General features: G+C 34.5%; 3 protein-coding genes across 5 annotated transcripts; 1 reads left to right on the forward strand and 2 right to left on the reverse strand.

The window, feature by feature from the left end:
• Window positions 1–900: 900 nt before the first annotated feature.
• Window positions 901–5852, reverse strand: LOC124929568 (folylpolyglutamate synthase-like). 2 transcript variants are annotated; one of them, XM_047469963.1, is made up of 16 exons: window positions 5617–5852; window positions 5348–5502; window positions 5196–5261; window positions 5004–5113; window positions 4600–4660; window positions 4386–4469; window positions 4169–4225; window positions 3444–3504; window positions 3042–3088; window positions 2837–2914; window positions 2515–2667; window positions 2183–2416; window positions 1825–1903; window positions 1453–1605; window positions 1212–1360; window positions 901–1115 (listed from the first exon to the last, which is right to left on the reverse strand). In XM_047469963.1, the coding sequence occupies exons 1-16, from the start codon at window positions 5624–5626 to the stop codon at window positions 1056–1058; spliced, it is 1557 nt and encodes a 518-aa protein (XP_047325919.1). In that variant the 5' UTR covers window positions 5627–5852; the 3' UTR covers window positions 901–1055. The 2 variants fall into 2 exon arrangements, with proteins under 2 accessions (XP_047325919.1, XP_047325920.1); XM_047469964.1 differs by lacking the exons at window positions 4600–4660; window positions 5196–5261; window positions 5348–5502; window positions 5617–5852 and having other exon boundaries at window positions 5004–5116.
• A 4791-nt stretch (window positions 5853–10643) lies between these two features.
• LOC124929189 (CASP-like protein 5B1) lies at window positions 10644–11823 on the forward strand. The gene is made up of 3 exons (XM_047469483.1): window positions 10644–10973; window positions 11261–11393; window positions 11475–11823. Exons 1-3 carry the CDS (start codon window positions 10843–10845, stop codon window positions 11676–11678), a joined length of 468 nt encoding a protein of 155 aa, XP_047325439.1. The 5' UTR covers window positions 10644–10842; the 3' UTR covers window positions 11679–11823.
• A 222-nt stretch (window positions 11824–12045) lies between these two features.
• LOC124929187 (mannose-1-phosphate guanylyltransferase 1-like) lies at window positions 12046–14590 on the reverse strand. Of its 2 annotated transcripts, none has more exons than XM_047469481.1 (5): window positions 14422–14590; window positions 13646–13771; window positions 13501–13563; window positions 13149–13388; window positions 12046–12871 (listed from the first exon to the last, which is right to left on the reverse strand). In XM_047469481.1, exons 2-5 carry the CDS (start codon window positions 13754–13756, stop codon window positions 12200–12202), a joined length of 1086 nt encoding a protein of 361 aa, XP_047325437.1. In that variant the 5' UTR covers window positions 13757–13771; window positions 14422–14590; the 3' UTR covers window positions 12046–12199. The 2 variants fall into 2 exon arrangements, with proteins under 2 accessions (XP_047325437.1, XP_047325438.1); XM_047469482.1 differs by lacking the exon at window positions 14422–14590 and adding an exon at window positions 14401–14419.
• Window positions 14591–14779: the final 189 nt, after the last annotated feature.

Below are 14779 nucleotides of genomic sequence, written 5' to 3' on the forward strand. Positions count from 1 at the left end.
AAAGCTTTCTGCCAAAATTTTACATAAATCTTTCTGTAAGTGACTTCTATATGGTGGGTGTTTAGGGGCTTTCATTACTCCTTTAAATTAAAGTTAATGAAAATTGAGCTTAAAATCTGATAGGTTGGGTACATAAATTTGAAACATTAATGTGCAATGTTATTCACGGAGTAGAAACAGTTTTTTTTTTCTAAAGAAAAATTGAGTCATTTTTCACTCATTATATATTGTCCTTTCACTTAGGTTTAGAAACAAATTTATCACTTGAATTTGGTTTATTTAAAGACTATAAATGTCATCTTTAAAAAAGCATCAAATAAAAAAACATCCTTGAAAGGTTCCCTAAACTTGAGGATCAACCAAGTGGTTTCATTCTTTCCATAAAAAAATAAATTCCCTAAATTTGCTTGCTTTGTCCAATCCTTAGTAGTTATCGAAGAGATTGTCTGAACAACACTTGTCTTGTCAGAAGCAATATCACCATGGGAGAAACTCCCTGGCATTTTGAAAAGCATCTTTCTTTTTATCACAAACATCAACAACTATATAATGCGATGTTCAAGAGTGTGACATCTGGTATTGGATCACTAACTCCAGTTATCTTTTGCTGGAGCAGAACAACATAGTTTTTGAGGGGAAAACACACCCCTCTACGATGCTTGCCGGTAACATCCTCGTGACCTTTGCAGAAGTTCAGATGGGAACCCCAATGAATTCATCTGGTGATATCATGGACTTGTTGAAAAATCTGAAGAAAAATAATGTAATTTCCCTTGTTGGGGTTCCTTTTGTATTTAGTTTTTGAGTAATGATTGTTTTTTCTATATTCCCTTGTAAAGAATGAGTGATTTGCTTGTACAGATCAACCAAAACTGTGATTTTGAAAAGAAAAGTTAAAAGTTTAAAACTAACAAAAATACCCAGAAAGTGAGAGGATAGAGGTAGCCAGCAGCAGCCTCTAAGGTAACAATAAATAATATGAGAAAGTAATTGGTATTTACTTGCAATGAATTGGCAGTTACTACTGCTAGTTGCAAGACCAAATTGGAGCAAATTCATTTCTTGATCAATCTCAGTACATCACCCACAAGATGTAAAGATCCAGTCACAAGCACCTACACAACACACAATGAAAAAAGAAGACAAAAATAAACATTATTCAATCAAGGTAACAAAAAAAGAAAGAAGAGAAACAAACATAAATAGAATACCTGCAAGCGAGTAGATTCATTTTGGCGAACCTTTTCTCTCAACCATTTCATAGCTATGGGAAGGGAAGGTAAAACTGTACTGCTTTTATAACAACATGCTTCTCCATTATCTTTGGCTTTCAGGATGTCTGCTTTTATGGAATCCCTTCCTATTTCATGAATAGAAGATCATACACAACTCTAACTGGAGATGCAACCGTATACTGTCAAAAACCAATATTTATTAATCAAATACAGGTACCTCTTTCGCCATGACGAAGGTTCTCCCAGGTTCTTTGGAGATTCAACTGCCATGACAGGTCGACCTGATGAGCATTTGAGGGAAGGACACTATTCCCAACCTTGTTATACAATGATGTATTTGGAACGAACAGAGCTTTCTCAAAATGGACACCTGAAAATAAACAAACATATTATAACAAAAGCTTAAGGTAGTAGAATTGTTTTCACAAGCATATAATACAATCTTGTATCATTTTCCAGACAGTTTCATAAGCCCGACAACTTGATGATCTTTTATCTTCGAGAGAACTTCTTGTCCAAAATTGTCCACTTATTTTTTCACAAAAGGTATTACTGATAGAGGAAGGTTCCATCTGACTTAGATAATTACCGTGCCCCACACAAGTTTTCATCAAGGGTGGAAGGAGCAAAACAGGATCCCTCACCGACATACAATTGAACAACAAGATCTGCATTTTCACAAGAAAAAAGAAAAATCAGATCAGCGGCACCAAGTGAAACTCAAGCATTAGAAGCAAAGACATCCAAGTAAAATATACAAGTAAAGAAGCCTGAATTTAAAGGAAAGTACAAATTGAAGTAAAGAGAGTTGGTTTCAATCCAAAAAATCATTTAATTTAATGTATAGTTAACTAACGGTAAATTTTCTGCATGTGTCTGATTTACCAACCCTTAGTTTTATTACTTTATACAGTTGTCCAAACTAGTAACCATGAGGAACACTATACCTGGTCTGATTTCTTTTGAGATTTTCTTCTCAGGTTCTTATTATTTTCTTCTTTCATGGCAATAGAAAACCACTTTGCACATACTTCCATACTTTCTGGACTATGAGCTCCATCCAGATAAAACATCAGGTCTCCAGGCCTTTCAGATTCAATGATTGGGTCTGGAACTATTTGAGCCCGCCCTTGCAAACCAGCTGTCAAAATCCCTTTAAGGAATGGTTCTGGAAGATATCTCTATTCCATATGAAGGCAAAAAAAAAAAGGAAATATATAAGCAGATAGATACTCTATGTTAGAAACAATAGGAAGTTATAACTTCCACGCAGACCTACAGTTTGTTCAAGATAGCCATTATCAGTGTGGCCAGTCCTCTGAAGCCATGTAGAACATAAAGCAACAGAAAGGGCAGCATTTATATATTGGTGGTCACCGTGAAGGCCAAGAAGCAGGGACTTGTCCAAAGGGGAAACAACTTGAAGAGGGACCTGCAATTACCAAACTTATATGAAATAAAATCTCATATTTACTTCAGAAGCATCTAGATGAAAGCTTAAAGCCAAACCTTGTAAAATGAAATTATTTTCAGTACAATTTTTATTTTATGATTGAATTGTAAAAGAGACAAGTTATGGAAATAGGTGCAACAAAGCTTACATTCAATTCAGAAGCCTTCTCCTTAAGGACATGCATCGCTTCATCCAGCTGGGGCACAGTAAAGGCTGGAACACCTTGCTGTATGCGTAGGCAAAGAATCAGATAAACAAATATTATATTAACAGAACATAGACAGATTCAAAAGTTTTTTTTTTCTCCGAGAAAACATTACTTAACAGTGTAAGTCAATATATTTTTGGACCACCTTGAATATACCAGCCTTCTCTCCAGAAATTTTTCCAAGAGTGTTACCTGCTTACAAAACAATTATCCCATATGAAAGTTACACAAACAATTTATGTCATATGCACAAAAGGTTTCAATAAGAAAGTAATTTATATTGAGAAACAGTTTACTGTACAATTATCCATATATGTAAGAGTAAAAGCAAAAGCATAAACGAAATCTGGAAGCTGTATCAAAACAGGTTAATTATGAATTTCATGTCTCTAATATTATTGTCAATAAGTATAATGTGATGCAGCAAATATATATATATGCATGCCAATTTCTTTCTAGTTTGCAGACAAGATGAGAGGGCTAGCAAAAAAAACACAGGTAAGCAAAAATGAAAGAAACAATAATCTGCATGAAAATATCCACATACCAAGAATTTCCATATGATCATACCCAAGAGATGATATACCACAAACCACTGGTCTTTGAACCTGAAATTGGATATCACGAAAATCAGAAAAAAAAAAAAGGACTAAGTAAAACATTACTCCAACAAAATGTTGACTTAAACCTATAATGATTCTTAGTAGAAATTAGGAAGTATTTCCAATAAAATAGCTTCCATATCTTTTTGGATCATGAATGAGAAACCTTTCTTAACTGTTGCAGACTAAGCACGGTTAGCTTAAAAAATCTCACAGATGTAAGAGGAAGAATACCAATTTTGGACCCTGAACTTGTCAATATATTCGGCTACCCTTTGATTTATTGAACTCATGACTACTCATGTTATGACTTGTACTTTATTGGATCGTATTCTATAATAGTCGTTTTCGTGTTGACTATAGTTTGAATAAAATTCAATTTTAAAAAAATAAAAACAAAACAAGTCAATGGTTGGGTTGGAACGAGTTTAGACAACTTTTTTTATTATACATTTAATGGGCGAGAAAAATATTGTCCATGTCACCTGAATATAAAGTTAAATACTTAATGGTAGTTAACTTGAATATTTTTGTATGTATAAGACCTTGTTTGGAAAAAGCCGCTATTTGTGATATTTTGATAAGCTTAGGGGATAAAATGTAATGTTATAAAAAATTATACAGCATGTACAAGAAATTTCTCTTAAGGAGAGAATCTTTAGCATCTTACCACATTTGTTGCATCAAACTTTCCACCTAAACCAACCTCCAAAATGGCAACATCTACCTGCATCAAAATGAAAAAATAAACTTCAAAGCTGTGGTACTTCTGGTGTCAGTTCAACCTTGGTCTGAATCTGACCAACAATGCTATATCTTATTATTTATTTATTTCAGATGAAAAAGAGAATAAGCATAGTCAAAAGATAAAGTTGTGTGTAAGTTACTTGCTCTTCACAGAAAATCTTGAAGGCAAGCAACGCAAGGAAGCGAAAATAAGATGGCATTGGTAGATCATCACTACATCTTTCCTGCAGTTAGAACATTAAATCTAAGAAGACTAAATTTACTAGTGTTGAACATCTAACAATGCAAAGAAAGGCAAAGATTGAAGCATATATGGCAAAATATAAAAAGAAAATAAACTTAAGCAACGCATTCCTTCAATCTATGCCAACACCACCAGAAGTATGTCAAAAACTTCTCCTCAGATATGTCCGCACTGAAACAACCAACCAAATGGGAGAATTAATGCAACAGTTTGAATTTTCTTACACGAGACTTGTATCACAACAACTACAGAGAAAACTAGGAGGACGAGCTTGTGAAGACATAAATAATCCATATCACACATTCATTCATTTTCTACAAAACTAAAATAGGAGGAGAAGAATGTAAAACTCAATCATTTGATTGTACTTATTCCTGTGGATGATGAGATCTTTGGGTTGTCTCAAGTTTTAATGAAACTTTCTTTAAAAGAACTATTGTGCATAGTAGTAGTGTTCAACTAGTAGTAGTAATACACTATCAAAGAAGTTTAAGTATGATTTGAGAAAGCTCACCCATCGAGTCGAAATCTTTCTCTGACATCAATGAGATGAGGAGATGTGAATAGCCCAGTGTGAAAACCACAATTTCGTAATATTGATTCGGAGAAAACACAGGTTGAGCCCTTTGGAAATATGAAGATGAAATAGTTAGTCTCATCATATACACATATATACACATACATCAGACATTAAGCTGTTACTAACCTTCCCCTTTGTACCAGCTACATGAATAACCTTCAACTTTGAAATCGGCTCTTCCAAGTCCATTATCTAGAGACCGGATTAAAATGATTATGATAAGTTCCAATCCCTTCATATCATTTAAAATGGAAAGGAATGGAATGGAAAAGAAGCACCTTGAGATAATCAGACATTAATTCAAAGCGGTCGCCATGGTTGCTCTTGTCCGCACGACTGCGTTTAGTGATGAGAGACGAAAGGGATTCCATTGCCTCGTCATATGAAGACGACGCTGCTGCTGCTGCTGAAGGCTTCGGCCGTCCATCTTCACCTTGAGAAATGCACATGAATTGAATATCGATCGATATAGACAGTTATTTCAGTCAATCGTGAAGAGAAGAGGATGGTTGTAATAGTGGAAAATCAACGAAAAGTAATTGAACACCTTGCTGCATAGTTGGTAATTGATACGGCCTTGCAGAGCGAACGAATTGGGCAAAAAGATTGAGACGAACAAATTCAATACAGCAAGCTGGCGGGAAAACGTGGATTAGGGCGATTTGATGGATGGATAATACAGAGAAAAGGATTGGAGGAAGATGATTTTGAAGTTCAAATAAATATCCAAAATCCAAATCCAAATCCAAATCCTATCGAACAAACAACCACCACCACCCCCACATAGTAGGAGGAACGACGCCGATATAATGGATGCTACTTTATCAAATGCCTCCTCAACTTATATCTCAAGTTCAAATCAATATCCAAAATATTATGATCCTACTTCTAAACACTTATCATTTTAATTGTTAATGTATTCAACCAAACCATTTTTAAATATCTAAACTTTTATAGCCCTCTTTCCATTTTTTTAATTTTTTTTTTTATCAAAGTGTGCAGAAAACGTCTAGTCAGGTAAATATATTAATTATGACTATTTACGTGTTTTTAGTTGCAGAGAGCTTTTGTGCATGTTCCAAAAGACGAGAGGTTTAAGCTAAATGCAAAAATTAGGCAATGCATATAAAAAGTATAGATACTGGTGTTATGACCCAGTTGACAATAAGGTTTTGAGAAACCGAGATGTGATATTTTTTTGAAGATCAGACTATTGAGAATTTTGAAGATGGTGAAAAGATTGATGCATACATACGTGATCTTTTTGGTCTTGAGTTGTCTCATTATGTTGAGAAGACAAGGCCACATGTAGCTTCAGACTCAGATAGTGATGATGATGTCCTTAGGGTCAAGCGGTAGGTTATGGAAATAATACAGAAACTGATCTTGGTGATAATATTGAGACTGATTTTGAAATTCAACAAGAAGATGAAAATCAATAGAATCAACAAACAAATGTACTTAAGAGGTCTACTAGGGAGAAAATATCAAGTTATAAGTACCCTACTACAAAGTATGTCTTTTTAACTGATTGTGGGAAGCCTATATGTTATAAGGAGACTTTTGAGGATGTTCATAAGGAAGAATGACTAGCTGCCATGAATGAAGAGATAAATTCATTGCTGAAAAATGACACATATGAACTGATTGAAAGACCAAAGAACATAAAATTATTACAAAATAAATGGGTGTACAAGATCAAGCAAGAAAGTGATGATAGAAAGCCAAGATACAAGATAAATGGTTGTTAAAGGTTTTGGCCAAAGACATGAAATCGATTATGATGAGATTTTCTCACCAGTAGTGAAGATGACTTCTATCCGGGTGGTGTTAGGTCTAGTTGCTTGTATGAATCTCGAGGTTGAACAACTTGATGTCAAGACTACATTTCTTCATGGTGATTTGGATGAAGATGTTTATATGAAGAAACATGAAGGTTACAAATTAGGGGAAAACAAGGTGTGCAAACTTGTCAAAAGTCTGTACGGTTTGAAACAAGCAACAATGTAGTATCTTAAGTTTGGGTCGTTCATGACCACCCATGGGTACATGAAGACGTTTACAGATCATTGTGTCTTTGTGCAAAGTTTGTTTTTTGATGATTTTATTATACTTCTCCTATATGTTGATGACAAACTGATTGCAGGGAAAGACAAACTCAAGATTGACAAGTTGAAAAAAGATTTGACTAAGTTTTATGAGATTAAAGACTTGGGTCAAGCAAGACAAATTCTTGGAATGCAGGTCATTAATTATCGGGTGAAGAAAAGGTTATGGATGTTTCAAGAGAGAGATATTGAGAAGATTCAAAAACGATTTTGTATAGACAAGGCAAAGTCAGTTGCTTGTACATTGGCTACACACTTGAAAATAAACAAGACAATGTCTCCCAATGATGGAGAGAAAAAACAAGAAATGTACAGTGTTCCCTATGCTTCAGCAATAGGCAGTCTGATATATGCAATGGTCTGTACAAGACCAGATATAGTTCATGCGGTTGAAGTAGTTAGTCGTTTCTTTTTAAATCCCGGTAAGACACACTGGAAAGCGGTTAAGTGACTAATGAGATATTTTCGAGGGACCTCCAAATACGCTTTGTGTATGAGTGGTGATATTGACACAATGAGATAAATTCCAGGATACCTGTTTACTTTTGGAGGAGGAACTGTATCATGAGAGTCTCATCTACAGAAATGTGTTATTTTGTCTACTACATAAGCTGAATATATTGTCATTACTGAATGTTATAAGAAATGAGATGGATGAAGGAAATGGGTATAACACAAGACAAGTTTGTGGTGTTTAGTGACTCACAAAGTGCTATACACGTGAGCATTAATCCAAGTTTCCATTCACGTTCAAAACACATCCAAAGACGATACCATTGGATCCGTGACGTGTTCTAGCATGAACGTCACGATGATAAATGTTTATAGCAACATTCTCTCATGGCTCGGAAGGAGAGAATTGTTGAGGTGTTCCTTGCCATTGCGTGCGAGTTTTAAATTACGGGTAAACGGGTTAGAGTTTTTTGTTATGAAAATAGGTTAGAGTATAAATACATTTTTTGAGTATTTTTTTCATAACATAGTAAGGTTGAGAGAGAATGAACAGATCTAGGATTTTCTGGTTTTTTTCTTATTATTTGGATGATCTAGAGAGAAAGATTGGGGAGCTGTTGATTGTGGAGCATTCCAATCATTCTTAGTGTAATCACTTCTTTTATTTGAGAGCAAGGCATATAAGTTTCTACTATTGACATTTCTTTGATTTAGTGAAACTTATCCCTCCCGTGGACGTATGTCGATTTTGATCGAACCACGTATATTGTGTTGTCATTTATTTTGTGTTATTTCAGTTCTTGGTAAATCTGTTGTTCGTCATAGACGATCTGAAAACTGATTTGTTATAGATTTAATTTCTAAGAAAATCCGTAGTTTTGTTATGCAAAACCAACACTTATTTGATGTCATATTCCTTTGATGTATTTGTTTATCTTTGTTTTCATGTTTTACGAATTTATTCTTTCTCGTTCTCCTGTTGCTACTCTCCGTTTTTCTCTCTACCATTGTTCTTTATTTGTATAGTCAATTTTATTGTTTTACTTAAATAATTTTATTTGAAGAATGTTTTTTTAAAAACAAAAAGAATATAAGAAATTGTGCCTATGATCAAATGTCATAATATTTTAAATTGAAATACATTATAATAATATGATAGTAAGATTATTCTAGCTCCTTATATTCAATTTTTTTTATAATTTATTTAATGAAGTCAAAAGGTAATGAATGAGGGAAATTTGACGAAATAGGCACAAAGGTTGTCTTATTTGACCTGGTGGCAAGAAGTAATTTTTATTGCGTTCGTGGTCTTTTTATTTTTTTTACGAAATTGCCCTTGTAGCGAAACGCTAAGGGATTTAGCGTTTCGCTAAGTGGATTAGGGTTTACTATAAATACTCTAGTAGCGAAACGGTAAGTACTTAGCGAAACGGTAAGTACTTAGCGAAACGGTAAGTACTTAGCGAAACGGTAAGTACTTAGCGAAACGGTAAGTACTTAGCAAAACGGTAAGCACTTAGTGAAACGGTAAACACTTAGCGAAACGGTAAGTCCTTGGAGAAACTTCCCTAAAACGGAACCCATATGATCCGAGATTATCTGCAAATATCATCATCGACATATATGAACCAGAAATATGAACCAATATGATATGAACCAGAGAAATATGAACCAATATGATATGAACAAGAAATATGAACCAGTATGATATGAACCAGAATATGATATGAACAAAATAACAAATATCCAAATATAAGAACAGGTTAAATCTTCTTCGACTTGAATATCATGGAAACATGAACGAATTAGGTTTGAAATGAACATCTTTTTTGACACCTTAGAATCCTTCGCCTGAAAGGAAAAGAGGTTTAGGGTTAGAGTTTGAAAAAAATGAAGATCTGTACATAAAAATCGATTTAGGTTAAGAACATAAATTTGTATAAATACCGCTCCGCCGCCTCGGTCGTCGCCGTCAAAGAGAGAGCAAGAGAAGAGAGAGAAAGAAAATGAAGGAAATGAAAAAATTAGAGTATTTATAGTAAATTCTAATCCATTTAGCGTTTCACTACAAGGACAATTTCGTAAAAAAAAATAAAAAGACCACGAACATAATAAAAACTACTTCTTGCCACCAGGTCAAATAAGGCCACCTTTGTGCCTATTTCGTATGAATGAGTATAATAATGGCTGATTATAAATCAACTTGAGTGTGTGATATTAATTAATATATCAATTTAATATACACAACTATTTTAATTTTTTGAGAAAAGTCCATATTTAATATACAATTTTTATTTTTTTAGAAAGTCCATATTTAATATACAAAATTATAAAAAGCTAACCGTATCAACTGGTTTAAACTCTTTTTAATTCACATTAAATACTAAAATTTTAAATATTCTCACTTATGAATTTAAAGAAACTACAAAAATTTATATAAAAAAAGTGATTAAATGTTAGTGATATATTTTCTTTACAATTTTTAAAAATATATCATTAGTTTATTTTATTGTTTTACCCTAATTATAAGTTATTATAAAGATAATTGTTAATTTAACACTATCAAGATGTTTAACATGATTTTTGTGATAACTTTATTAGTTTAAAATTATTTATATTTTTACCATATATTATTAACATTTATTGGTTATTATAATTTATTATTTGTTCACTTTTTTCAAACCAATAACTTATTATTAATTGTAAAATCATAATTTTAAATAATTTATGAGTTAATTATATATTATTAAAAATAAAGTATACTATCTAACTATGAAAGAACAAATGTTACACTAAATTTTAAAATTTAACTTGTTATTTTTTTTTATTGAAATTATTATTTATAATGCATTTAATGCTCAATGATTATTTAAATCAATTAAGCCCAAACTCCTTAAATTGGTTGGAAAAGACCAAAATAGAAAAGAAAAGGTAAGAATTTTCTAATTTTATAACTAGTAGATAGAAGCAAAGTTAATAAAGTGGTTAACAAATAAAGGCAAAAGGACATAGAAAAAGGCAAACAAAGCTCAATGTTTGATTTGCAGAACCCGACAACAAGAAAAGCAAATGTTAAAGGAAGGAGGAGAGAGATCTGAGAAGAGAGGAGCGGACTGATTGAATACACCACGACGGCCGGCGACGGAAGGGAATGTTCGGGAATCTGAATCCGTCTTGCTGAAGGCTCTCCATCGGTGCACCCAGAAAGAGATATGAAGGATTTGTTAGGAAGTCCGGGGAAAGTGAGTGGTCTTATTCTCAGAATCGCTCAATGTCTATTCGCTTCTGCTTCAGCTGTAGTTATGGTTTCTGCTTCTGGGTTCTCTAGAACCACAGCCTTTTGGTAACCTTCTTCATTTCTCTATAATATGAAACAAGATACCTAATTTGCAATTATATGTCTGTTAAGTCCAATTGATTTCACAGAGACTGTATTTGATCTGTATTCCTTTTACCCATTTCAAAACAAGTGTGATTAAGCCCTAAGAAGTTCAGTTTTGTTTGTTTTGTTCAGGTTTTTTTTACATTTGGTACTTGGGTTATATGTAAATTTGATTGATATGGTTAGGATGAGAATGAGAATGAGAGTGCTTATGCAATCAATCTTCATACTGTAATGGTTGGTTTCAGCTTTTTAGTTGCAGCAATGGGGCTTCAAACACTGTGGAGTTTTCTACTGTTATGCATTGATATTCATGCTCTGAGGGTGAAGAGAGATTTGCAAAATCATATCTTAGTCAGCCTTTTTGCTGTAGGAGATTGGGTAATTTCTTCACTTATTCATTCTTTTGATGAGTCACTTATTTTTCACTTTAAGTAGCTATTGTAGTAAAAAAAAATGCAGGTGACAGCTATACTATCACTTGCAGCTGCTTGCTCATCGGGAGGAGTGGTGATTGTGTTTTCAAAAGATACGAACCTCTGTCATGCAGGCCTGCATTTGGCGTGTTCCATGTTTCAAATTGCAGTAGGTTTGGCTTTCGTCTCATGGTTCCTTCTTGCTTTGTCTTCTGGTATCTTGTTTTGGCTCGTCGCATCTTCTACTTGAGGAGGGGACTCTCCCATTTCCCTTCTTCTTATTTGGAAGATCAGTGTACATATTTTGATTATTTCCTTAACTACTACATGTATGTTATGAACATTGAGAGTTCTTTTCTTGGTTCCTCTAGTGTGACCATTTCCACTTGATTTGAGTTTTGATATTGTCATTCAAAGATCTTGTACCTTTGTTGTATGTTCAAGGCAATTAAAACATGATTCAAATTTACTGTTTTATTTTGCACTTGTTGTGATGTGATCTATTTGGGTCTGAACCCTTTTCTATAATTTGAAATAGGGGAGAAATTGTAAGCTCTATGATCTTTTGTTGAGGGGCTTATACAACTTTTATTTTTTAAATTCATATGGGGATAAAATGCAAAGGAAGATATTATTATGTACAATATTGAATGAAATTATTAAGATATTACACATTGCAAGCCATTGACCATACAATAAAATATTGAGATTACACATTGCACACACAAACCACTTATAGCTATCACCTCCACAAATAACATAGTTATTGAATCACATTACTATCTCTGGCTTCAATATGCTAGACTTGATCTCTTTATGTGGAAGAACCACACCCCCATTACTATAAATTTCATCACATACATGAACATCTTCTCCCAAAATAGTCATATTCTCGACTCTAGCCCATTGCCCAACCGTCGAATGCCACCCGATGATACTTCCAGAGATGCACGCGTGTTTCTTCACCCGCACTCCCCTCATCACAGTGCACCTAGAAAGTCTCACTCCCGACTCAACCACGCAGCCCGGCCCAATTGCCACGTCAGGTCCAATCAAACACCCCTCCCCAATTTTAGCAGTCTCGTCCACAAGAACGTTTCCCACTATGTGGGCTCCACTCGCCAGCTTAGGTGAAGCCATCTTTCTCAACGAGTCCAGATAGAGTCTCAACCCAGTTATGTAATCCCTTGGCTGCCCAATGTCCATCCAGAAACCAGGTAATACCATTGCGTATAGCTTTTTCTCGGCAGCGATTTTTGGGAATACTTCTTTTTCTATCGAGGTTGGCCTCAGTTGAATGCGGTCCAGTACAGACGGATTCAGCAGGTAAATCCCTGCGTTTATTTTGTTTCCCACAAATAATTTTGGTTTTTCCACAAATCTCTCAACTACCCCTGTTGATTCTTCCATCACCACCACACCATATTTTGATGGCTCCTCAACCTGCATTAACCAACAGCGGTTGTTATGAATTGGCTCATTTTTACCCCATTAAAAGTAACTCAAGTGAAAAAAGATTGAACTTGAGGTTGAGGTCTCAAGTTCGATGGCCACTTAAAGCACATTAGCTAAAGTGGGGGTCATTGTGGAGGAATGTTGTCCTAGCCTCGTTCGTCTCAGTTTTGTTTTTTGGGTGTGCTTTTAGTGAGAATCGAACATAAGACCTCAGCCTCTTAAACATAGCTCAAAATTAATGCCTAAAAAAGAAAACTGATTTTACCTTGGTCACCATAATAGATGCTTCGCCTCCATGTGACTTATGGAATTCGATCATCTGTTTTAGAGGGTATTCACTTATTACATCACTATTAAGAACAAAAAATGGATCACCAGATTTATCCAAGAGTTTGTCCCTAGCCAATGCTAGAGGACCGGCAGTGCCAAGCGGCTCAGTCTCCTGTGAGCATGTAATCTTGATCCCAAGCTTAGCCTCAAAGTCCTTCAAGAAACTCATCATAACCTACAGAAAAGAAAATGAATATGTATCTTAAAGCATTTGACCAACCAAGCATCTCCATAACTCTTGTTTTGTTCCCAAAAGGGAAAGGTTAAGGGTTGTATCTGAGTCTTACCTCTGGTTGGTAATTGATTGCTAATACTACTTCTGTCACACCAATTGCCTTAAGCGCCTCCATCTGACATGATGAACACAATTGAGATGAGGGCTTGCAAACTATAAGAAAATGGAGAAACAAGATACTCGAAATTTTGCAGTACCTGATGAAGGATCATAGGTTTGTTAGCAAACTCAACAAGGGGTTTCGGGACGCTGAGGGTCAAAGGCCTCAACCTTGTTCCAAATCCACCAACAAGAATAAGAGCCTTCATCCTTAGATATTTAATCTGTCAATTGAAAACAAATCATTCTTTTTGTGATCAGTAATTTAACATATAGAAAAAGTTTTCACAGATTCCAAGCAAAAGACAACATGAAGAAAACATATTTTCAGCTCTTTGCCAGATCAATGATGAAACTAAACAAATCATCAAAAAAAATCTCGTATGTAGCTAAATTCAGAGCTATTTCTGCAAATTCTATCTATGTTTCCAGTTATTGAGGCAAGTATTGACTAGCTACTAACAATGATGAATATCCTTTCAAGATCTGAAGTAATAAAGCAAATTAAGAACAACAAGAAGAAACTTTAAAAAAATGAAATTACTCAACTAACAAAAAGAAGAAAAGCAGAAAGCGCCACTGATTAAAAAAATGTGTAAAGTGTTAATATAATGCCAGATCTGATAGCGAAAGCTCTATATGCAAACTTCTATGAATCGGTGAATGCCTCCTCCATAGTTCAATTAAAAGATAAATCTCAAAAAACATTGTCATAACCGACAACTATATTAACAAATCTCCACAGAGATCCATGACGAAATTGCAAAACAAGAAGGAGAAAACACGATCCGTAGCTTGGAATAGAACGAATCAGCTATGAACATCAATGAAATGCAGATCTGTTAAGAATTACCGTCTAAAACGATGAATTCACCTGAATACTAGTTTGGGAAGAACAAGTCGAAATCAGGATGATTTCCCTCGCTTTTTTCCTCTTTCTCTCGCCAACGGTTTACCAGAAGAATGCGTCTGTAATAATCTGATGAATCTAGGCTAGATACATAACCATATATATATACATACAGAGCTATCTCTGGAGAAGATGGAGAGCTACGTCAATACATGGTGCTTTTTTCCTTTTTACCGGCGGATGAAATTGAGAATATGGTTTTATGCCGGAAAGTTATCATTTTTTTTTCTACTTTAATGTGAACCAGAATTTAACTAATTACCCCCACCACCACTCCAGCTGGCAAAACCTCATTGGCCCATTGTCACCCATGACGTGGTAA

This window comes from Impatiens glandulifera, chromosome 3, assembly GCF_907164915.1.
Source record: "Impatiens glandulifera chromosome 3, dImpGla2.1, whole genome shotgun sequence".
Taxonomy (NCBI): domain Eukaryota; kingdom Viridiplantae; phylum Streptophyta; class Magnoliopsida; order Ericales; family Balsaminaceae; genus Impatiens; species Impatiens glandulifera.

Bases quoted from the DNA above. Each gene is read 5' to 3' on its own strand.
- LOC124929568 (XM_047469963.1), bottom strand. The intron at 3,505-4,168 runs GTAAGATGCTAA...ATCCAATTTCAG, and splicing joins AGTTTGATGCAACAAATGTG to GTTCAAAGACCAGTGGTTTG. The intron at 2,668-2,836 runs GTAAGCTTTGTT...TGGTAATTGCAG, and splicing joins AGAAGGCTTCTGAATTGAAT to GTCCCTCTTCAAGTTGTTTC.
- LOC124929189 (XM_047469483.1), top strand. From the start codon at position 10,843: ATGAAGGATTTGTTAGGAAGTCCGGGGAAAGTGAGTGGTCTTATTCTC. The intron at 10,974-11,260 runs GTAACCTTCTTC...GGTTGGTTTCAG, and splicing joins TCTAGAACCACAGCCTTTTG to CTTTTTAGTTGCAGCAATGG. The intron at 11,394-11,474 runs GTAATTTCTTCA...AAAAAAATGCAG, and splicing joins TTTTTGCTGTAGGAGATTGG to GTGACAGCTATACTATCACT.
- LOC124929187 (XM_047469481.1), bottom strand. From the start codon at position 13,756: ATGAAGGCTCTTATTCTTGTTGGTGGATTTGGAACAAGGTTGAGGCCT. The intron at 13,564-13,645 runs GTACTGCAAAAT...TCATCATGTCAG, and splicing joins AACCTATGATCCTTCATCAG to ATGGAGGCGCTTAAGGCAAT. The intron at 13,389-13,500 runs GTAAGACTCAGA...TCTTTTCTGTAG, and splicing joins CAATCAATTACCAACCAGAG to GTTATGATGAGTTTCTTGAA.